The sequence below is a fragment of the Pimephales promelas genome, chromosome 1, assembly GCF_988280905.1.
Source record: "Pimephales promelas chromosome 1, fPimPro1.hap1.1, whole genome shotgun sequence".
Taxonomy (NCBI): Eukaryota; Metazoa; Chordata; class Actinopteri; order Cypriniformes; family Leuciscidae; genus Pimephales; species Pimephales promelas.
The window spans coordinates 20,827,417-20,852,943 of NC_142769.1; the positions used below are offsets into that span (position 1 = coordinate 20,827,417).

At 36.3% G+C, this 25,527-nt stretch overlaps 1 protein-coding gene across 1 annotated transcript in view; it reads right to left on the reverse strand.

The window, feature by feature from the left end:
* Window positions 1–11,662: 11,662 nt before the first annotated feature.
* The window catches only part of arap2 (ArfGAP with RhoGAP domain, ankyrin repeat and PH domain 2), a 101,853-nt gene continuing 87,988 nt past the window's right edge, over window positions 11,663–25,527 (reverse strand). Inside the window, exons 25-33 of the mRNA XM_039668814.2 lie at window positions 24,908–24,982; window positions 24,426–24,543; window positions 23,386–23,514; window positions 22,134–22,270; window positions 20,779–20,861; window positions 16,964–16,999; window positions 16,658–16,721; window positions 13,062–13,184; window positions 11,663–12,804 (exon numbers count right to left, since the gene is read on the reverse strand). Coding sequence (XP_039524748.2) covers window positions 12,487–12,804; window positions 13,062–13,184; window positions 16,658–16,721; window positions 16,964–16,999; window positions 20,779–20,861; window positions 22,134–22,270; window positions 23,386–23,514; window positions 24,426–24,543; window positions 24,908–24,982 — 1,083 coding nt within the window. The 3' untranslated portion in view covers window positions 11,663–12,486. The remainder of the gene's footprint in view (window positions 12,805–13,061; window positions 13,185–16,657; window positions 16,722–16,963; window positions 17,000–20,778; window positions 20,862–22,133; window positions 22,271–23,385; window positions 23,515–24,425; window positions 24,544–24,907; window positions 24,983–25,527) is intronic.

Consider the following 25,527-nt stretch of genomic DNA (forward strand, 5'->3'; position numbering starts at 1 on the left):
CATACTATATAAAATACTATATTTTCCTGCTTTTTTGTCCTTAGCCAATCACATGCCTGATTGATGTGGCATCCATATATAAAAAAAAAGATTTGCCATATGCAGCTGTTTCTACATTTGGCACCAAAAATCGAAACTGATTTCCCCCTTGGTGTTGAATAGAACATTTCAGCTTTTGGGGCAAATTTTCTTTGTCATTTACTCAACTTACCCATGGTTAACTTTGTTAATTTTAATGTTTTTTTTTTCTCCAGCCCTCTGCCATGGCTGCTGATATTGAGAGAGCTGTCACCCTGCCAAGCACACCTCGATTAGTTGTCCCAGGTATAATCTTCCCTTATTTTGTAAAAGTTCATTCTTTATTGAATTCATGTGTTTGACGGAGGACTGTTGCACATAAAAAAATAATTTATTTGAGTTGTTGATGGAGGGTGTACGGGTCAAAGGAGATAATAATGTTCAAGTGGTGGTGTGGAAGTCTTTCTCCACTTGAACATTACTGAATTCATCTAGGTGGCAATAGTGTGTTGTGCAGCTTTTAGTTATCATATTGTTAATGTTTCATATCATATTGTTATCATAATGTTTTAGAAGAGATACTTCGTGGCCCAGACACATGGAATATCTCCGTGGAAGGAGCATGTGTGATGGGGCCCCATAGTAACCTCCTGCATGGACTGGCAGCAGTCTTCGCTGCCTACTTTGTCTTTAACTTGCAATATCCAGCAGAAGTCGCAAGCACACTTGAATTCCTTCAGAGGTGAGTTTAAACATGACACTGTCATGAAAATGATTATAGCAATTATGGAGGTATATTTGATTTAAATCAACTTAATGCCTGTGACAGTGCGATTTGTAGTTGTAGAGAAAATCCACACATTACACACACACACACATCAAGAAATGTGAAGTTGTGGAGAAATTTTGCACATGCTCAAATCAGTATGTGAATTTACCCAAATCATTTTAAGCGAACTTAAAATACAATTGTGCATCATTTCATAAAGTTCATATACGTTTATGAAATGAAATGCACAATTGTATTTTAAGTTCACGCTGAAACTACATTTTTCTTTTTCTTTTTTAAATAATCCATTAAACTTGCTGAGAAATGATTGTGTGAACTAAAATGAGCAGTATACATATACAAGACGTATACAAGAAATATTCTTCAAGGTTGCAACTCTCATTGGATGAATTCACATATTGATTTACAGTTGTTCATAAATTTCTCCACGACTTCACATTTCTTGATGCTGGTGTATAAATGCGTTTCACACCAAATCACTGCAGCAACTGTATCAAAAATGTGAGCGTACAAGTTCATTAAAGGGATAGTTCACTTTGAAATTAATTTTTGATATGTTTTAGCTTACCTCAAGGGCATCCAAGATGTAGGTGTCTTTGTTTCCACAGTATTTTCCATTTTGATATATTTTTAGGTCAAACCGTTCCTGTCTGTCAGTCATATAATGGAGGTGTATGGTCACCACTTCAAAGAGCATGCACAGAGAAGTCCAAATTAAACTAGATTCAATGACTCATAAATGTAAGTACACATTGATGGCCTAAGACATGAAACGAGTAGTTTGTGTGAGAAAACGAACAGTATTTATATCGTTTTTACCTCTTGTAACCACAGCCGTATCCAACTGATCTGACGGCACGGGCGCTTTGGTCTGCACAAGCCCCGGAAGTGATCTCTTGTGCATGTACACACATTGTTTACACAGATTTTAGAAGTTTAACTTTTCACTGTGAAGATCTAAACATATTTAGATGTACAGGAAATCGCAATGGAAGACGATTTCGATATTTAGATCTTCACAGTGAAAGGTAAAACTTCCGAAATCTGTGTAAACAATGAGTGACGCACATGCGCGAGAGATTACTTCCGGGGCTTTCTGGCGCGCTTGCGCAGATAGAAGCGGCCTCGCCCTCGCCCTCAGAGTACTTGGACGTCACTGCGATTACACAAGGTAAAAACGATATTAATACTGTTTGTTTTCTCTCACAAACCGCTCGTTTCGTGTCTTAGGCCATCAATGTGTACTTACATTTACGAGTCATTAAATCATGTTTAATTTGGACTTCTCTGTGCATGCTCTTTGGGGTGGGCCCCATTAATCTCCATTATATGATGCATAGACAACGACGGTTTGTCCTAAAAATATCAAAATTGAAAATACTGTGGAAACAAAGACACCTACATCTTGGATGCCCTTGAGGTAAGCTAAAACATCAAAAGGAATTTGAGATGGTGTAATTTGGGAGAGAAAAAATGTTTACAAGTTTGCAACTCTTAAAATATTTCTCTCTTTGGCTTCAAATTTACTGATACACATGCATGGCTTTTGTCTATAACTACAAATCACACTGTCACAGGCGTTCAGTTGATTTGAATCAAATATACCTCCATTAGTAATGACGAAAACGAACAGTATTTATGTTGTTTTTACCTCTTGTAATCACAGCCACGTTCAAGTGATCTAAGGGCACGGGCGCTTTGTGGCTGTGTGGCTACATGAGGTAAAAACGATATAAATACTGTTCATTTTCTCACACAAACCGCTCGTTTCGTGTCTTAGGCCATCAATGTTTACTTACATTTACGAGTCATTAACACTAGAACGGCCACAACGGTCATTTTGACCGTTTTGAATTTTATATCTATAATAACTTTGTTGAAAAAAATAATAAAATCCTGCTGGTACCTAACTTTTCCTAAAATTGTCTGTATTTTCATTTAAAATGCTTTTCATATAAATTAAGTTACGTAAACGTAAGGCAAAACAAAAAAAATGAACAAATTTACCTATTTCGGCCATAGACGGTCATATTGATCGCACTGAATTTTGCGGTATTTTTTTGTTAAATATCCCGCGGTTGATCGTGTTCTCGCTCAACTGTCAACAGAATGGTCCGTCCGGTCACCTCTGTAGCGGTAATTATATAATAATTTCTACATTAGTTGTTGATCAGAAATAAGCAAATAAAACCGGACTACAGTTATCTATAATTCGGATGCAGGGGAACAATCGGAGGTGGAAAGTGACATCGACGTTTCCTGGGTGCAAGTTAATATTTCCTCCTCATCAGAGAGTGATTCAGAGTCAGAGTCCACATCAAGCAAAAAGAGACGGCTGCTATCATCAGACACGGCGGATCCAGATGTTCTATTTATGTCGGGTGATCGTGGTGAGCTCTGCTGCCCTGTCCTGTGCTGTTTGTTTTGCTGCATGGGCTGTTCACTAGTTCTGCGAGTCCTATTATTATAGCCTTGACCGCGTCGCAAATCGTCACTATCTAACATTTTCGTCATAGTTTTTGTCATTCAAACCTAGTTTTTATTTAGTTATCGTCTCGTTTTCGTCTTTGAAAAAATGTGGTTGACAAAAATAATTACGAAAATTATTCATCAACACTGTTTTGAATCTAACGGTCAAAATGACCGTTTGTGGCCGTTCTTGTAGTTTTGGAATTCTGGCACTTCTAGTGTTAAATCATGTTTAATTTGGACTTCTCTGTGCATGCTCTTTGAGGTGGTGACCATAGACCTCCATTACATGACTGACAGACAGATATCAAAATTGAAAATACTGTGGAAACAAAGACACCTACATCTTGGATACCCTTGAGGTAAGCTAAAACATACCAAAAATGTATATCAAAGTGAACTATCCCTGTAATGTTTCATGTCATGGTAATGACCATGTCATATCAGTCTTAAATGTTATCTGATAAGTGTGTTTCCCTCCCTGTTTTCAGAGCCTTTTGCAGCATCCCCAGATGGGCAGGCAGAGAAAAAAACATCCAAAATGTGCATTGTGGACTCGTTTTCTCATTAGTTTTAAGAGAAAATAAAAATGTATATAAAAAAAAAGTGTTTTGTTTTTCTTTGCAGAAGTCTGAAAGAGGACATTTATCCAAGTTACAATATTTAATTGTAATATTTACAATATGCTGTCCTATGAAATTACAGAAAATACCTAAAAAATTCCTGGCTACTGAGTTGCCGTAAATATAAAATGTTGCTGTAAAATTTACAGTATTCTATCCTGTAAAATTACAGTATCTTGTTGTAGTTATTTTACAATAGCAGTCCTGTATACTGTTTACAGTAAATTTACGGCAACTATTAGCCAGGAATTTCCTGTAAAATTACAAGAAATTTCTAACAGTGTGTGTAAAACAACACCGTTTTTACCTCCTCAAAAACAGCTCTGTTCACAGCGACGGTGTATGTCTCTTTAAATGATAATGAGCAACTGCTCACCCCTCCCTTCTCTTCCGTGGGGTGTGTTGATACAAGACAATAAAGGGGTGATGAACTGAGAAATCAAATTTTCCTTGAGCTTTTGACATCTAAGAGTCATCTAAGACTCTGGGTCGAACATGTATGGGCGAATCATTCTGGTTGCCATTTTACAACATTGGACGTTTTCAAAACAATTTCCCCCAAGTGCACTGACGAGTTGAAACTCATTATAATATGCATAACTGTTCTCCACTCACAGCAGTGGGCATTTACTTCTAAGTCTTCAGTGCGAGACGCCCATAAAAGCTAGGCTCAAAACTAGGGTAGAAAATAGCTTATTAGTTATTCATTTTGATGTTTTTGAATGCAAAAACCAAGCGAACATCATAAGTTGACCTCAGACAACAATATAGTAAAAAAAAAATAAATAAATAAAAAGCCAGTTCATGACCCCTTTAAAGTGCTGCTTTGGCAACCTGCCCTAGTGGACAGAATACAAATGGCTAAGGGCGGAAATATGCTAATACGGGACAGTCCGTCAGTGGCTGTGGGCGGAGCATGAGCAATATGACATCATTGTATAGTGGTTGTATGGTGGTTATGTCCACATACTGGAAAGACACATTTAATGCAAACACCATATAAGAGTTAATTTTGCATCCGATGAACCCTTTAATGATTTGTATACCTTTTCTAATGTTTTTTATTCTTTTTCTTTTTTAAATAGTAGAACTGTGACTGCATTACAGAGACTGTTACTAAATGTCAGCCAGTATTCAGGTGAGATTTCTAAAATTGTATCTTTTTTTATAGAAAAAAAGCCTTCTCCCCAGAGACTAATTGAGGAGTGTTCAAGTCGCCAGCCAAGAGCAACTTTGGGGAAAATGGTTTCAATTGAATAAGGCAGAAGTCTTGGTCACTGCGACCTGAGATACATTTTATCTTAAATATAGCAATGTTTTTGAGTGGTTTTCAATCATGTCTGACAAAAAAAACCTGTTTTGACTCAGTCTTAGTAGAACTGTGGACAGGAGAGAGAGAGAGAGAGAGAGAGAGAGAGAGAGTGCATGAAGGAATAAAAAGATGATAAATGCTCTGACAAATTAGGTTAAAGTATTAGTCTGGCTTGCGCTGGACGTAGCACTGGCAGCATAAATATGACAGAATGAACGAAGCCAAAGTTTGTTATCGAAATGCAAGTGAGGGCTGCGGTGATACAGTCAGTGACAAATTGATGTCAGAGGCTAGCATAGTAAAAATCATTTACTATTTCTGTAGGTACCCAACCCCAGTCATGCATGCAACAAAACCACTAATAACTGATCAGCAAGGTTAAACAGTCAGATGTTCACGCACATGCATTGGTTTATGTATATTCAATTAAATCAATATATTTTGGCCAATTCAAAAAAAAAATAAATAAATAAATATACAATACAGTTATTTTTTGTCTCTACATAAGCCTCTCTTCTTTGATTACCTCTTTCTCTCTCTGATTTTCTCACTTATACAAGCAGTGTAGAAGACATCTGCTTTTATTCATGTTTTTAGCGTGTGGGTGCTGATATTATCTCCCATCAGCCCTACATTGTCTTTCGGCTGCTAATTAGCCACCATTATAGTTCTATGGCCAATCAGAGATCTTGCTGTCTGACGGGAGTTGCTTTATTTACATCAGATAAAAGGCATAACGGGATGGGATGGATTGAGGAGATGCACATTATGATCCAAAAACTGAGATCCTGTGCCAGCTGAACAACTGGTGCAATACCATTAGGGTTATTAATTTTGATAAGATAAGACTTGTAATGATTCATAACCCCCTAAATCTCATCTCATCCATGAATAATTTAGAGGGAATATCATTATCTGTTAGCAGTACACATATGTTCCCTGGCTTTCATTATGCTCTGACTCTCATGATTAGGTGCAGCTTATAACACAACAATAGGTGATTAACCTCTGAGGCCTGCGGAAGCGCTAGAGAACAGGCAGCGGATGCGGCGACGTGTGAATAATACAGTAAATTGCCGCAATGGTCTGTTTCGGAAGTGCACAAACAAACAGTGTGATGAATGCAATTTTCATCATTTTCAGATAAGATTGTGGTCTTTCATTCGGCCAGCCTTCTGTATCGCTAAAAACATTGCCTACAGTTCTCTGGTTGTTCCAGTCCTGACTGTAATATCGGCCCATCTCCTCTTAGCAGGCAGCAGTACGGCTGTGTGACCAATTGGAGTGGGCAATATCCACATGAAGATCTGTCTTTGTTTATGCTGTGGGCACAATTGTCTCCCGTTTGATTTCATCGGAGTGGTCGTATATTAGTGGGAGGACAGCAGACGCACACAAGCATTGTTGAACTATATCAAGAACAAGTTAGCGCCTACAATATCACAGAAATCTAATCTGTGATTGCTGTGTATGAGTAATACAACAGAAGCTGTAATTATGAGATACACTTTGTCTTTGAAATAAGAAATAGTCACACTGCGAGATCAAAGTTAGAACTGAGATACACACTACCGTTTAAAAATTCGGGGTTGTTAATAATCAAGGCAAAAAATGTGAAATATTATTGCAATTTAAAGTAACTGATTTCAATGTCAATATATTTAAAAATGTTATTTATTCCTGTGACGGCTGAAGTTTCAGCATCATTACTCCAGTCTCGCTTAAAGATTATACTATACTATTGAATATATAATACTTAATGCACAGCAAGCCACATTTTTTTTTTTTTCCCAAAGCATTTGTGAAGCCACAACCCGCTCAACCTTGAGGCGGATGGGCTACAACAGCAAAAGACCACACCGGGTACCACTCATCTCCACTACAAATAGGAAAAAGAGGCTATAATTTGCAAGAGCTCACCAAAATTGGACAGTTGAAGACTGGAAAAATGTTGCCTGGTCTGATGAGTCTGGTTTCTGTTGAGACATTCAGATGGTAGAGTCAGAATTTGGCGTAAACAGAATGAGAACATGGATCCATCATGCCTTGTTACCACTGTGCAGGCTGGTGGTGGTGGTGTAATGTGTGGGGGATGTTTTCTTGGCACACTTTAGGCCCCTTAGTACCAATAGTCGTTTAAATGCCACAGCCTTTATGACCACCATATACCCATCCTCTGATGGCTACTTCCAACAGGATAATGCACCATGTCACAAAGCTCAAATCATTTCAAATTGGTTTCTTGAACATGACAATGAATTCACAGTACTAAAATGGCCCCCACAGTCACCAGATCTCACCCCAATATAGAGCATCTTTGGGATTTGGTGGAACAGGAGCTTTATGCCTTGGATGTGCATCCCACAAATCTCCATCAACTGCAAGATGCTATCCTATTAATATGGGCCAACATTTCTAAAGAATGCTTTCAGCGCCTTGTTGAATCAATGCCACATAGAATTAAGGCAGTTCTGAAGGTCAAACACAGTATAAGTATGGTGTTCCTAATAATCCTTTAGGTGAGTGTATATTTATATATCCGTTTATCTGACCGACAAATGCATCATATAGTTAATAGTTTTGTTTATTTTTAGGCATAAATATTGTTTTTGAATGTATTATCAATGTTCAGAACATTTGGGAGGGATGCTCAATATTTTTGTGAAAACCAGCATACATTTTATATTCTACTAACTTTATAACTGTCCACCAACTCTCATTAGACTTTAACATTAGTAGATTGTCTCGGTGCCTGTTAAGCACCGAGGGACTTTTTAGAGTTCTTAATCATAACAAGGTGTTGCCCCCTGTACCGGGGGCACTGGTTATTATGCCATGATAAATGCTAAGACTTTATGATGCTTTTTGATTCTTTCCCAAGTTACAGAGATTTTTCTGATCATAAGTAACTTTGCAACTACATATCAACTACTAATCCGAACCCCTAACCTAGTCTACTAATACTCTAATGAGAGTTAGTTGACATGTAGTTGCAAAGTTACTTATAGTTCGTAAAATGTCTTTGGACTATTGAAAAATAGAGAAAAGTGCATTATTGAAATAGAGTGTAATCGAATGTTCAAAAGAACAGCATTGAAATAGAAATAATTTTACAGTCACTTTTGATCAACAAAATGTATCCTTGCAGAATAGTAAAAAATAATAATAATACGATTTTTTTTAAAAATCAGAAAAAGACTATTCTAAATGTATTTTCACAATTACATCACATTGTGAGACAGTGTCACAGACGGGAGATATGGTTACAATTGCAAACAATAAATAGGCAAATGAATAATTAAATAGTGCTTTTGAGATATAGTCACACTGTGAGATTATTGCTACTGAGTCATAATTACAAGAAATACAAGAAATTATGTCACAATTGTGAGATATAAAGTCGCAGTTACCTTTATATATTTTGAATACTCTGAATCAGAAATAGACTTCCATATATGTACATTATACAAACAAAAAATCAATTAGGTTTTAAATAAGTGCATTAGTTCATTAATGCACTGCAGAAACACAGAAATAAGAGGTCAGGAAAAAGCGACAATGTAATGGCTCGCCAGTTATTTAAAACTCTTGTAACAAAAAGCACACTCGCCTTTATTTAATTAAGCTCTTAAGTCCATCATTTGAATAGTTTAACATTAATTGTCCCACAAGAGCCACTCGGTGCCTGCGGTGTCCCACTGTCCCACCTTTCCTATTTTGTTGCGTAAATTAAAAACCTAACTTGCTTTATTGACTGTTGTAATCTCCCTGGACTGCTCAGTGTTTACTGACTAATAGCATGAGGGGAAGGTTATGCATTAGTGATGAAATCTGAAAGCTTGGTGAATGCTTGCTTTTCAGTCTTAACAGTGAATGGACTTTGTACTGATAAAACAAAAGCCTCTGAGAAATAACAGACTATAGGGACACGCTGCATCTTTTATGAGCAAATGTTTGTGTCATATTAGCTTAATCTCTTTTTTAAATGGATTTTGAGGAAGTTATTTGGGAGCTTTTTTCCTGGCCGTGACTATTATTGTAGTTCGGCCAGTCCAAGAAAGTCAGTGGGGCGAGTGTGTAGGTAAACATTCGCTACTAAAAATACATGGCTATTATGTGTTGGGTCAAAATGAGCAATACAAAACTTTTCATAAAAACTTTCAGAAAACAGTAGCCACTATAAATTGCCAGGTAACAGATGCAGCCCGGCTAATTCATTCAAAACGCCTGGATTTCCCCACTACACCGCGCCCTTCCTTTGTGTGTCAAAGTCACACACGTTTTCAATTATTTGAGGTTCTTCATTCCCAACACTCTTGCCATATGGTGACCTTCAGATGAGAGAAAAGCGACAGCACGGGCGTAGCAGTAATGCCTAGGAGAGAAGCACCGCCAAAACAGGTGTGAACAAACACACACAGACACACACTTTGAGTGACAATAGCACAAAAGCTACTTGTTTCAATCAAAACCATAACATGTGGCGTTGCTCAAGGTGTCAGCATCTGACAGTCGTCATTTATAAAGTAGCCAATTAATTCAAGCATTAAAACTTTAATGAGGGAGACGGCCCAGGTGTGTTACTTACAGGCAAAGACGATACAACACATGAAACACAACCTGATTAACACTTTAGAAGTAATAAAAAACACTCAAATCAAAATGCCAGCAGGATTCTCTTACAGACACACAATAAACCAAGGGCGATTCTGCAGCATATTTCTATAGACGTTGAGGAGTTGAGAGTGCACTCGAAATATGAATGCAAACAAGCAATTCAACACTGTTGACCCACCATATCTACAGTATACACACTACCCTTCACAAAAAGTTTGGGCTAAGAATGTATTTTATTTATAAAGGATGCAATAAATGCATAAAAAGTTTAGAATGTTACAAAAGTTTTATATTTCAAACAAATGCTGTTCTCTTGAACTTCCAATTCATTAAAGAACCCAGAAGAGGAAAAAAAAAACAATCATTTCAACAAAATTAATAATCAGCACAACTGTTTTCATCATTAATAATGAAACGGGTTTCTAGAGCAGCAAATCAGCATAATATTGGAATGATTTCTGAAGGATCATGTGACTTTTGGTAAAATACAGTAAATGCAGCCTTGAGTTCTTTCAATAGCCAACCACAACAATTGAATGGTAGTGTATGAAGTATGAACATTTTAACTTTATGTTTATTTGCATGTCACATTGACTATTGCATATTACATGTTTTGACGACAAGCAGAGTGCATGATTACCATTTGAAAAACGACAATGAGATGCAGGCGGCTGTTAAGTGATTCATAATCTACATAAAATGTCAACTATAAATATTTAATATCAAACTGGGTGACGATATTCAATGTGCATGCTCTCATACTTTTATGCATTATTCAACAACTTTGGAGGGTTTGGAATGGTGGGTGGTTTTTGTATCCAGCTATAAATGGGCACAAGTTTCTCTTGAAAAAACACGTGGCGAGATTGTAATGACTAATTCAGCTCACTTCTGAACAACCACTTTCATTACATCGAGGTTTGATAAGTTCTAAACAGATCAATGCAATTGAAGCATCATTGTCTGGAACAACGAGCATGAAAACAGGAATGTGAATGTAGGAAAACAGCAGGGCTATTTTTGTATCCAACTATTAAAAGGACACACAATTCTCCTGAGACAAAAAAAACAAAAACTGAAACAAGCTTGGTATCTGAACTAAAATGACTTACAATTAAATACGTAAAATTAACGAATTTGTCCTATCATTTATTAATCTAGATTACTGTAGATTTATAAACATACAATTGTTCATTTTTATTTCATGTTTGATAATAATACATCAATATGTACAAATGAACATTATCCTAGATTCATTAAAGGTGCGGTAGAATAGCAGTAGTGATAGATCATTTCTTCTGCATTGTGATGCACATCATTGACAAAGAACAAAAGGCATGACAGGGTCTTGATTCGATCCATCGGTTGCTGATTGGATTTTGAGTTGTGGGAGATCTGGGCTTACTTTACCAGAGAGACGACTGTAATATTACCGGAATATCGGGTTCAAGTGCGAGGTCAAAAGAAAATAAATATATGCTATTTTCATGCCATGCCAACATCTTTTTTTTTTTTTTTTTTTTAAAGTTACCATTCCTCACATCTTAACAAGGTAATACATTTGAATTTGAACTTCGCAAGTGTTCTATATAGTATGGATATGGGTAGTATGAATGAAATTCGCCATGTTGTTACGGTCACGTGACCTACTGTACCAGTGTCAGATTCACTTAAAGGGATACTCCACTTTTTTTGGAAATAGGCCCATTTTACAACTCCCCTAGAGTTAAACAGTTGAGTTTTACTGTTTTTGAATCCATTCTGCCGATTTTCTGATATTTATAAGAATATCCGTAACCAGATGGTATCCATAAAAAAATTACTATGGAAGTCAATGAGACCAGAAACTGTCTGGTTACTGATATTCTTCGAAATATCAGAAAATCGGCAGAATGGATTCAAAAACAGTAAAACTCAACTGTTTAACTCTAGGGGAGTTGTAAAATGGGCCTATTTCCAAAAAAAGAGTATCCCTTTAAATCCCCCCTCGTGGCCTCACTGGATAGTAAAGCGCCTATTGAATGCGCACTTCCAAAGTAATGGGTCATGCGGGTTCTAGCTGAGGTTGAAAAAGACAGAACTAGACAATGATGTCCAATCTCATCTAAAATCTCCAGCGCTGCATCCAAGATTGAATACTACTTTATACCGGTAGTATGCAAAAAAAAAAAAACAGTATGCCAACAGTGTGTCTGAATAGAATACATAGTATATTGCTAGTATTCAGTAGGTGAAAAGTACCCGAATGACCTATTACTTCTACCAAGATTCTGAAGTTCGCATTGAATGGATGCTTTACTATCTCATGAGGGTACGGGAGAGGATTTATGAATGGCAATGAAGTGAATCTGACGCACAGTTAAAACAGGTGTGAAAATGAAAAGGGGAAATGCATGTTTCAATGCAAAGCCAAAAGCAATCAAAAAAGTTCAAAAATACTGAAATACATTGTTCTGAATTAAAGGGATATGACTTAATGTGATTTATTGAGAGCACGAAAAAGTCTTTACCTCCAATATTTTAATTATTATGTTAAATACTTGATCCAAAGAGCCCAACAACTTCCTTACTGAATTTAATATTGCAACTCTGCCGTTTTATTTTTTCTCGTGCACAAGGAAAGTGCAATGGACAAGACTCCTGTCTTTCTGTCTCTCTTAATTGTCTTTGTTCAGAGAACGTCCTGTTTTGTTGAGAACAGTACTTAGTTCCATAATGAGGTTTTGAGGCAACTGCACACCTCTGCTGGGCAATGGGGCTTTATTCAGTGATAGCTGGGTGTCTTTTTGAAGTGATGCTCTTCGCTGAGACTGATGTGTGTCATCAATCACCATTTCATGCCTGGAGACACATGGAGTTCCTTCACCGCTTGTCAATTTCTGCCTCGAGTCTGGTTGGTTGCCCTCATCTGTGGTCATTTGGTTTTGTGTATTTGAACCTTCTATACTTGTAGTGAGGACTGACTTCCCTTTAACCTGCAGAAAGCACATGAATATTCGTGGTTATACGAGTCATAGGCTGTTTTGTATGCAGGGAATAGACTTGAACAACCATTTTGTGGGCAAGACGATATGGATAAGGTTTAACTGTCAACTAAGATGGAGATCAGGTCTGATTACTGCTAACTGTGCTGGCATTTAGAAATGTTCACTGAAGCAAACAATGCATTAAGCAACTTTAAATGAAAAGGTTAGTTAAGCATTGATGACATTTGTGTAAGTGTAATGCTGACCTCTCTCTGGTGTTTGGCTGTGCTGGTCTGTGCAGGGCCGTAAGTGGATGTTCTCCCTCTGTTCAGGTTATAAGGTAATGATGCACTCTGCTTTAGGTCTTTAGGCCATAAGTCACCTTCATGCTGCAAGTACATTTACATTTATGCATTTGGCAGATGCTTTCATCCAAATCGATATTGAATTCAAGGATTACAATTTAACAGTTTATGCAGGAATTGAACCCATGATTTCAGCTCATGCTCTACAGTTTGAGCTAAAGGGAATAGAAAGAGCAATTTCCAGCCAATGGACCCTTTTCACATTTCCGGGCTTATCAGAAGCGGAAGGCATCATAGTTGGGTAAACTTATATAGTGGTGAATGGGAGTCAACAGCAAATATACTCTCCGTTTTCCCATTTCCTCCACTAGAAAAGAAAAAAAAATCCATAATGATGTTTCCATGACTTTCCAAAAGAGTATCAAAAAAAAAAAAATCGAGAGAATGATTACAGCAGTCAGAAAAGAGAATCATCAGAAATCTGCCATCACTCCCAGCTGTTGTATTAGAAAAACTCACGCAGCAGTGTTCATTCATTTTTTGCAATTCACTGCCGAGGTAATATAACACAAAGTGTAGCGTGATAAAAAATGTTAATTTAAAAAAAAAAATATGGAACTGTGGAAATAAATCAACACAGTATGTGAAAAGGGTCCATCAAATATTTTACAGGTGAGCATAACTAGAATGGAAAATAGATTTGGAATCTATTAGTGTCGCAAAACACTAAAAGTATATAAACTTGTCATAACCTACTACTGTCTACACTACTGTACAAAAGATTGGGGCCAGTCATTTTATTCGTTTGATTACATTTAATTGATCAAAAATGACAGTAAAGAAATGTATAATGTTATAAAAGATGCAAATTTTAAATAAATGCTGTTCTTTTGAACTTTCTATTTATCTAAGAATCCTGAAATATTTTTTTTGATCACTGTTTCCACAAAAATATATACCAGCACCAGTTTTATATATACTAACTGTTAAAATAAGAACAAAAAAAATGTTTCTTCATAAAATCAGCGTATTAGAATGATTTCTGAAGCATCATGTGACATTGAAGACTGGAGAAATGATGCTGAAAATTCAGCTTTTCCATCACAGGACTAAATTACATTTTATAAAATATTAACATAGAAAACAGTTACTTTAAATTGCAATAATATTTCACAATTTTTGATTTAAAAAAATGCAGCCTTGGTGAACAAACAAGACTACTTTCAAAATACTTGTCAGCTGAGAATTAGTATCACTGCAATGAAAAGCCAATCACAGTGCGCAAATACGCAAATAGATAATTTAGTATGAAAATATTAGTGACATTAGAGTGAAACTATTTAGTAAAACAGACTCAACAATGTATGAGGAAAATCATCATAGTACTGCCTTCCAAGTTATAGAAATTACTAGAGGATTTAATTCATTTGCATGACATTTCTAGACCCATAAATCCAAAAATTGTGCCTGATATTTTAATATTTTCCATGACAGTGGGAACTTAGGGTAAAAAAAAAGGGGGGGGGGGGATTTCAGACAGATATCGTATACCTTACTATTAAGCTTTAAGTTTCAGGCAAGACAAAGACAAAAAACTTCCATATATACTCAGGCAGCTCCAACTAACACTAACTTTCTGACCTTAATGATGTAGGAACACAAATGTGCTAGAACATTCTAGACCTATTCCTGAGCTTAACACTCGCTAAGACAGCTCATACTTTTCTACTGTGACTTTATGGCCTTTGAGTTGTTCATCACGTCTACAGTACATCCTCATTTTAGCAGCAGAAGGTCTCGTCTGCCTGTTCCTTTACCTACCCAGCACTGCTCTCCAGTTTCTATGGAAACCTTGCCAAGCAGAACGCTGGGTGAAATGGAAGCAAGAGTCTCAGAGCACACAGTCTCAATTAATCTACCTGCATGGACTCCACAACGACTTTTAGCACATGTAATGAGACAAAACAATATGTACAGTGAATTATAGTGCATGTCCTCAACTCCTCGTTTACTCTACCGCCTGGGGAGGGGGGGTCGTCGACACTCAAGAAAACCTCTCTGCGCCCCACCTCCCCGGAATAGGATGAAAAAAAAAATTAAGACCTGAAGTGCTTTATTTTCCATCCCTCATATCAGTTCAAAACCACAAAAGCAAGAATAAACCTCAACAATGAAAATAGTGAACCTGTAGGAAGTAGATAAGGATGAGGCATTAGGAACCGAAGAGAGGAGCAGGAAAAATCTGAGAGGGTTAGCGGATTGAAGGAGAGATCTAAACAATGGCTAAATCATCTACCCCTCTGCCATCTCTTGCCTTTGATTTAAGTTATTAATACTGAATCAGCTGAGTCAGGCCCTCAGCGTGTACTAGTGCCCAGCTTGTCTAAAGAGGAGTCTTCCGGAACCAGTGTTATTGTGGCAGTCTGCATGACCTTATTCCAGCTAAAAGACCTTTCCGGATAATGTGATTTATACTCATGGAGGATAACCTTGAAAACATTCTCTCAATTCTTAAGGCTAGTTTTCTTATAACTTTCTCTGGAAAAAGAAAATGCAGCATTATAAAAAAACAAAAAAAGATTACTTATTATGGAAATATTACATTACTTAAGTGCAAAATAATGTAATGTTTCCAGACACGTTTACATTAAACACAATTGGCTTAATCTTTGACCCACATCTGTATATGTAATTTCATAATTACTTATATTGTTTCTGAAATATGGTTTTCCTGCAAAATGCATTGACAGGAATTAATGGATGTATTGACTCATTGCAATTTATATTGAAGCATATCTGTATTGTATTCAGATGTATTTGCCATCACACATTTGTAACGACGAAGTTGCAATTTTGTTCATTTAAAAATATATTAACTTTGAATTTAATATTGCATATCACATTACTGTTTAAATTATAATAATGTATTCCACACTTGCTTTATAATGTTTCTCATAAAAATAAGTGGACTGTTTAAAGCACAACAAAAAGATTATTAAAACAAAGATTTAAAATGTACTTTAAAATAAAACTTTTGATTTGACATTATTACAAAGTGCGCACAAAGTTCTCTCTTTAAGTACGTTTTTAAATTAACATTTTATTATCTGCAAGCACACATATATATAAACACACACACACACACACACACACACATATGTGTGTGTGTGTGTGTGTGTGTGTATGTACATATATTATATACATATATACATACAGTACATACATATATATAATGCACTATATATTTATAAATATAGTGCACTGATACCATGTAAATACCATGTAAACCATTTTCATGTACCATGGTATTTATGGTACTCCAAGGTGCTTTGCAGAATACATTATATGTCCAAAAAAAAAAAAAAATGAATAAAAGGGAAAGGTAATATCATGGTACTTTATGAAGGAAGAAATACCTCATTTTTGGTTGCTACTAATGAAGCATTTCCAGATGTGTAATAGCACATCTAAAAATTGCATTTGAAAACCTCTTAACGTGCCCATTTTTTAACAATGTTAAATGCACATTATCAGCACTTAGAAAGAAGAAAGCTCACCTTCACTCTGATAATGGAGGTGACCCAGTCCTGCTGAGAATCATTCCCTTTACAGCAGAAATACCTTTTTCAGGGAGGATGAAAATGCATACAGTCAGAACACTGAAGCACTTAAGTGTCCTATTTGAAATTCAGTCATGCAGTTCTGTACTTCAAGTACTAAGTTGTACAAAACCTTAGTACGTTTCAGGCTGGTATATTAAAAAGAGGAGGTATTATCCAGTACCAGCTAAATGTTTTTATTTAAAAACAGTGCTGAAGCGTGTGATTGAATGAGCAATTAGGAACAGAGTTAATTGCACTTACCACTGCTGCTTTTCAGTATAAACAGTAAATCCCCAACTGTTGAAAATTTGTCAGAAAAACGACAAAAAGTCTTGCATTAGTTTCACAGCATTCTCCACAACTATATTCAGCCTTTTCCTGATAGTGTCAAAGTCTGACCTCTCGAGAACCTCTAAAGTGCTAAGATACCATTAAATTCAGCTTAACTTTCACAGCCAGCAGACAAGCATAATAGAAACGATGACCTATTTTGCTTGTGTAAGAGATTTATATCAATGCCACATGCCCTGTTATACTTTACTCTCTTACAGATGTAACTTTTTTGCTGACCTACTTCTCGTTAGTTTATTTAATTCATGGTTCATGGTCTAAATGGTTCAAAATCTTTTCTGACCTCACACACAGCATTTTAGATTGTGACACTAAAAAAAAAACAGCTGTTATTTCCACAAAAGTTTCCACATATAATGTGTTTCTTCAACTTCTGGCACTTTGTCCCTGGTGCTTTTTGAATAATAAATAAATAAATAAATAAATAAATAAACATTTAAACTTGTATTTTCTTTTTGCTACTTTTCAAATTTCTTTTATGTATTGATTTTATTAGTTTACATTGAAAACCCAGTATAAACAGTATTTCTCAAAAAATAATGAAATAACCAAATCATATCAATATTTATTATGTGCAAATGATTTCTATAAATTATTACTCATGCCTTCTGTTTTCACTTAATTTCCACAACAATAAACACTTTTGCTGATATTAAAGTTTCATCAAAAGTTAGTGTGCCTGTGTACCAATGAGACAACATTGTCTCTGAAGAGCTTGCTTGAGATATATTATGAAACATGATTTGTCAAGAAAATAAAGAGAGAAAAAAAATCAGAGATGAACAACAATTCCATTTGATACGTATACATCACGTTATTTGGTTTCCAATCAAGCTGTACAGTAATTGTAACATAAGTGTAAAAAAAATATCACCAAATTGTGCGCATAGAGTATAAAAAATTGAATGTATGAACAAAACAAATTAAGAATTCACTCCCACAACTTAATTTGTGGCCACATACTAATTTATTTTAGTTAAATGGTGTCAACCTTTGATTAATTAATTCCCTTGGTTTGGGTAAATCGTGGCCATGTTGGATTAATTATTCGTTCCCACAAGTTTTTAATTCATGGCCACATATTATTAATTAGTTTTGGTTGTATTCTTTTTTTGATCTTGTTTTTTTTTTCCCTGCATGAGACACTGTGGTAGGAATATTCATGATGGTTCCTGTGATTGTGTGAAGATGTGTTTTAAGGCTACTTAATACAGATACATTTGAAAACAGCATTTTCGTTTTAAAACTAGGGTTTTTCAAAAGTTGCTCATCCACACTGAAATGCCTGAAATGCTTAAATCACCTTTGCTATGCATGCGTAAAACGTGATAAAAGCTCACAAGATGATACAGAGAGACCAGATATAATAAAGTTCCTACCCTATCCTTTTGGTGTCATTTAATTGGTGAAATATCCCACCACTCACTGTTGTGTCCAGGTCACACTCAAAATCATGAGATCTAAAACACAACTGTCATCAAGATTTACCACAGGACTGTAATTAAGAGTACATTTTTAGTCATCTTTGCAGGAATTTAATATGAAGACTCTTGTAGGAAATGTCTGTTTAGCTACACAATGAAAATTCATAGCAGGCACAACAATGCCGGTATAACCATCCAGGGCTTTTTGAGGCACTTGTCCTTCGGACAAGTAAATTTATGTTTTACTTGTCCATGCACAAAAGTCACTTGTCCGGGTAAAGGTTTATAATTTTATCTAGGGCTCCACGATTTGGGGAATGTCCACGAAATGTCATATTGCGATTATTGAGGTCAATATTGTGGTTGTGATATGCGCTTGCGATATAATAAACAAATGGTTTCATGAGTCAACTTGTTTGGTTCTAAACCAAATGCACACACAAAGGTTAGTGATAATTCTGAAATCAGCAATAACAACTAAATGATTGATAACACCTACAATGATCAATAAGCCATTGATGTCTGGATAAAAATTAACTGCCTAACAGGTAGGACATATACAGAAATTGAATAAAGTTATCAAACAGTCTACGCTGCATAAATTATAAATTATATATAGACTACTCCTTATTAAAGCTACACAAGTTCTTTAGTCAAGAGCAGTGAGTAATTTTCTCTGTTCCCTTTGTTCTTTCATTAACTTTACTGACAGGACACTTTATTGGTAGCTGGCCCTTTAAGAGCCGCAGCTGTGGACAGAGACGCGGATCTCACACGCGCCTCATTTTCTCATGAGTCACAACTCTTTATGTCCATCATAAGACTGCTCTTATGTTATGAAGATACTCGACAAATTACATTTTGGCTTAATTGTGTGTGTTTTTGATGTTCGTTCAAGCGCGAAAGAGAGATACTGGCGCGCGTCTTTCTGTGAGTCACATTCAGGACATTCACAGGCAGCGCGAAAAATGTGTTCGTTTCAAATCGGTAAAATTAAATCGGTAAAATAGACGTAACGAGTGGCACATAACGTGAAGTAACATGGCATTTTGTTTTGTTTGAAATTTAATTTTCTCTTCTACTTGTCCTACCAAAAATCCACTTGTCCCACTTGTCGACCCCTGCCATCTATGGGTACAATATGCGTCACATGACTAAATGTGTCATCGTTTTCAAAAACCTTTTCACAACTGCTATCCACTAGTGAGAACATTTTCAAACGGCTTCATCTTATTTCAGACAAAAACCTGTCTCAGTGTAGACGAAAGGTGCTTAAAAACAAAAACGTTTTAGGAGACGTTCACACAGAACACGTCATATATTCTGCTGTAGCTATCTATTCCTGTTATTTCGGTTATTGCATCCCATATCAAAACAGCATCTCGAGACGCTCATGTTCTTCGCTGTGCTTTTTTAAACCATTCCTGAGTGCTGTCTCTCTCACTTTCTATGTGAATGGCCCCTTAGTGTGGACAAGGCCTAAGAGAGTTTATTTTTTAAACGTCTGCAGGAACTAGTGTGCTACATTTGACGAAACACCCTCAGACTGAAAAAAAAAGCTAAATAGTTTGCATGCCGATACCTCAATGTAACAAATAACATGCGAGAACAGATTGGAAGTCATTTGGGATAAAATGCTATTGTAAACATCATGCCGTGGATACATTCACAAGGAAAATTATGAATAAATGATCATTAGCAACAAAGACTTCAGCGCACTCATAAATTACACAACAGCCATAAATTACAAAAACGCAACATTACTGAAATGAAACAAATCCACAGTTAACAATTTTCCCAGTAGGAGAGAGAAAAACACAGTACAGTGTATTTGCTAAATTACGCTTAATGAATTTTGTAATTGTGAGATATAAATCTGCTTTCGGATTGACTGTGATAGTCTTGTTTCTGAGGGGGGCATTTGGCACTAAACCAAGCTGTTCTGCGTGTTTGGCACAAAAGATACATATTAATATTGAACTAGGAGCTCATTTAGACATGAACCTAGAGTTAATGTCAGAACATTTATGAATCGATCTTAATTACACATGTAGGGATGTTAATATGTCTTGTCTTTCAAAGTGGCAGCACTAATTTTGAATAACTTGTTTCGTAAGATAGTTTGTGGGCTCTACGTGGATTAAAATAAGGATTATAAAGAGGGTTTGTTACAAAAGGCACCAGTTTGCCAATGAACTTGAGCAAGATGAAATAGGTAACATTTTTGCTAAATGTAAAAAGAGAATAACTGCTTTTTTGTGTGTGTGGTATAGCACTAGATAAATACTTGAGACCATTTACCTGCTTGTTGGTTTCAACTTCCTTCGTAGCCCTAAGTAACATTTAATTGACTTTAATGAAGCCTCTCTTTCTGGCTTGGTACTCTGTGGAAACAATGGCACAAGTTTCAAAATCAACAGAGCTTTCATTTTAAATAATATTCTATCTACATATATTATGTATGTAATAATGGGTTACGGTGTTACAGTGTAATAACACATTTAAGTACTGAGTAATATTAATTAATGAACTACATGTACTTACTATAGGGTTAATGTTCAAAACCTTTCTAAACTAAAACTGGTTAACATGCTGTATGCTGAAAAGAAAAAAAAAACTGCTTTATTTCCCCCAGCTCATTCACTTAAATCAAAAGGGGGAAAACGGCAATTTCCTGTTTACAGCTGTTGGGAGCCCAAGGGCACTGTGTAAACTAGCATGTGCCGACAACGCTGTCGTTGTTGCCTTGAAGTAATGCACTCTGTATGTAATGCACTGCAAAACACGAGCGGCATAGGCGAGCACATCAACGACGGCAAAATGAGATCTAACTGAGGATCCTAACTTGCAAGAAACCGAAAACAAAGGCATCAGAATATCAATTAAATTTCTGCTTCACAGCCAATTCCCACCTTCTTCACTTGATAATTAGCTGAATATTCTGCAGCAGCCAGAAATTACACTAATTAAAGAAAGAACAGCCTTCATTCAGAGTGTCTTCGCCTCTCCGCCTTCCCTCCCGGTCTCACTCATACACACACACACACACACGTCCTCACACTTTGCTCAAATATCAGTTATTAACACATATTGCACACTTTAGGAGACTGTGTCTTAGCTCACGGAGCATGTGCCCCCGAGGAAGAGCAGATCGGCATGCGCACGGAATGAATAAAGTAAAGTATGAGGAGAAGAAAAACCTAACAGACTGCAGTTGTTTACATCACTGTACTCATTTCAGGGGGTATACGTCCCACATTACTTTAATTCTAAATTAAAATAGCCATTATGGGTCTATTTGTTTCCAATTTTTCTTCTTCCACGCTTATTACAAGTGGGCCCCTGCGATTGGCCCAAAGCAGGTAATTTCACATCCGCTGTGTTTTTTAATTACTATTTCATCTGTAAATGCATGCTAAGAAAACAAACAGATGTAATATAAAATGCCATGCTGGAAAATCTAATTTGGTAAACTGGCAACTGCTGATGGACTGCTGGCGAGGAGCAATGCTGAGTAGAGGTTGATCCTGATGAACAGTGGGGATGGAGATATTAAAATATTACCATGAGCAGAGATACTGAAAGACCCGACAGAACAATTGAGTTGTTAAAAGAAAGAGACTTGGAATTAAAAGATGAAAATGTAAGAGACATACTTTTATGTCCTTGTATAACAGCAGTTTTTTGTCTTGTAGAACCAGGTATCGGTCCTGAAACTTATTCCCCAATAGCAGTTTGGAGGAACCATCTTTGAATTTGAGTTGCTCTCCTTTAATGAAATCTTTCAGCTTATCTGTCCCAAACACAGAAGAACACACAGAAAACATATTGAGTCATACTATAAACTATTTATGAGACACCGAACATACAAACTGTAATATATACTGTTGGATTGCACCACGCTATGCTAACTGTCATACATTTTTAAAATGTTAAAGTTGAAATCTCCACAGCAACACATTTTCAGCTTCACACATTTGCGAGTCTAGCAATTACACATCCTGGCAAATGAATAAACCTTTGCATAACACTGCTTAATATATATTAATATCTTTAGTGAGGCATGCAGAGAAGCTATTACTCAGCGCAGGTACAAAATTAGGATTTCTTCCGTTACCGATGGTTTCAATAGGAAACCGAAAAAGAGCATAAATGCACTCTCTGCTTTACTTTCTGCAAGTACACCATTCATCATCAAGAGTGAAAAATTCATCAGGAAATTGGTACCGAGACTGTAAAAAGTTATAAAATGAGGCCAGTATCAGAAAACTTTATGACTGGTAGTAACTAAGACTGGGTGATTTATCAAATATTCACAATACATTCACAATGATTTTGATGGCCAGTTAATCAATTTTAAACCCTGAATTCAGTGATTTATTAGCGTAACCGTAATCACTGAAAAATGTTCACGAGAATCCCCATGTGGGATGCTCCATTATTAAAATAAACATAAGACAGATGTCTACAGTTTTAATGGCGTTGTTGCTTACCGGTATATAAACCTCACTAGCGAAAAAGGCTTTAACGTCTATTCTGATTAATTTCCAGGAATCAGTCCTAAAATGTTTCACTCTAATTCAACATTTTGTTTTGGTCCTCATCTGAAAATGTTCATTTTAGTATTTTACTAAAAATATGTGAACTGTACCGTTTTATTGATGCATAAAAATGAAAAATATTGAATAGACAATATCCTTCTTCCTTGTGAATAGAATACATATATACTGAGACATGCTAAATATTGTCAAGGCTGGACAAATCTGATATATAATAAAATCAAACACTGTTCTAAGCATAACCAGGAGCTGATCTTTGAATGTGGCTCCAATGCATATAGTTGTTTCATTTGTTAATTATAGTTTGGAGCGATCTGCTAGGGTGCATTAAGAAATTCATAGTTGGTACCTGAGTTGGAATCTGTCATTCTAGAACCAGAGTATTTCTTAATGAGCAGGAAGGCTGAGCTGGGATCCTCCAGAGAGCTCCACTCCAATACCTGCTCCAGAATCCTTTCTTTGTAGTGTAAGGGCCGCTCTGAGAAATGATAGGTAGGATAAGTGAATGCAAATCTCCATCTGATTTGTTTCATAATTGACTGTGACTCCACGAAATAGAAAGGCCAGGGACATACACTATGAAAAATGTGAACAAACGCTTCCAGCTGCGCAAGCTCGATTTCACACTTCATTGTGCTGCAAAAAAGTGTCAGGGCTATTCATACTATTCGTACAAGTACGTACTATTCATACTATACGTACTATTCATACAAGTACGTATTGTTGAAATGCAGTGGACGGGCATTTGTGTACATGTGTAGAGTATGTTTCTGGCCAAAAAGATTTAAAAACTTTTAAAAGACTCTAGAATCTCAAAAAAAATCATCTGTATATCTGTAATAAGACTGTATATTCTTACATCACTTCACTTGAAAATACAAAAACCTCACAGATAATGTAAAGAGAGAGACAAAAAGAATCCTTCTCGTCATCACCACCCTCTAACAAACTGTTTTTGCTTTGGGTTTGTCCTCCACACAAGCATAATTATATAGTGCAAATTTGCAATTATCACCAGCCAATCTGACTATGATTAGAAAACACACTCAAGTGCAAAATAGATCCATTATCAAGTTGTAATTTGTAAAAAGAAAAACACAATGCTTGCTATTGGCAAAAATCGCTCTTGCACCACCTGTCTCCCCCTCCCACCAATGCCATCACAATCTGTTAATAGTTTCTCATAATAACCACCATGAAATAATAATAGTACTAATCATGCTCATTCACTTTTTGCATTTTAATGTGTGTGTAGGCTTTAGAAGGAACATCGATAAATTCTCTAATAATATGTAAAAAAAAAAAATAACTCATTCATAAGTTAAACTCGCGTTTTGATTTCAATTGTTTCTAGTGTATTTGTAAGACTTAACAACATTGTAACCCTACCCATCTCTCCATTCTCAATGACCTCAAAAGTGGTCCAGAGATCTTGAGCTTTGACCTCCTTCCCCTTCATCTCCAGAGTGCAGACGGCAAGCTCATTTGACCTCATACTGGGAGACACCTTATAGAAACAGACATCAGTATCAAGTTTTTGTCAGTGTCTCTTAAATGTTCAAGACTTCATTTCCTTGTTCAAAAGGATTTATCTACATTTGCCGGAGGAAAATTGAAGGAAAATAGGAAAAAAGATATCAGAGAAGTGTCAAGAGCAAAAAAAAAAAAAAAAAAACACACTGAAACAACCTCTATTAACTGAGGTTTATCTTGAATACTGATAAAACACAATTACTCTCACAATTAAATCAAACATGCCTTTGATTAACTGCAGTTTGATTTAGTCTGTGGCAGAATACCCTCTAGGTTCAGACACACAGACAGCCAGACAGTCACACACACACCACAGAGAGCGAGAAAGGGAAACAAACCTTGATTAAACAGCACTTCTCTGGCTCCTTTTTTTCCACGTAGACTTCAAATATCAGGTCACCAGCAGGAGAGAACTGCAAACACAGGTACATACAGAGAGACAAAACACTAAAGACTTAAGATTTAAATACATACTTATTGTGATCTTATAGTGATACTTCACCCAAAAATTAAAATTAGCCCATGATTTACTCAATCAAGCTTTATAATGGCAGTGAATGGCTGTTCCTCTTTTGAAGTCCATAAAAGTGCATCTATCCATCATGAAAGTGCTCCACACGGCTCCGGGGGGAGGTAACAAAAGCCTTCTGAAGCGAAACAATGAGTTTGTGTAAGAAAAATATTAATATTTAACGCGTTACAAAGCTTCCCGTCAAACGGCCATGCCCAATCTACTTGCGCCCAAACTTGTGACGTCGGAAGTAGCACAGTTCATCATGGCGTAGCGTAAATATCCGCAGTATGTTGCATTACTCTGTTATTTTACTTTATAAGGTTTAAATTTGGATATATTTTCTTACACAAACTCATCGCTACACATCAGAAGGCCTTTATTAACCCCGCGGAGCCATGTGGAGTTCGTATATGATGGATAGATTCACTTTTATGGACTTCAAAA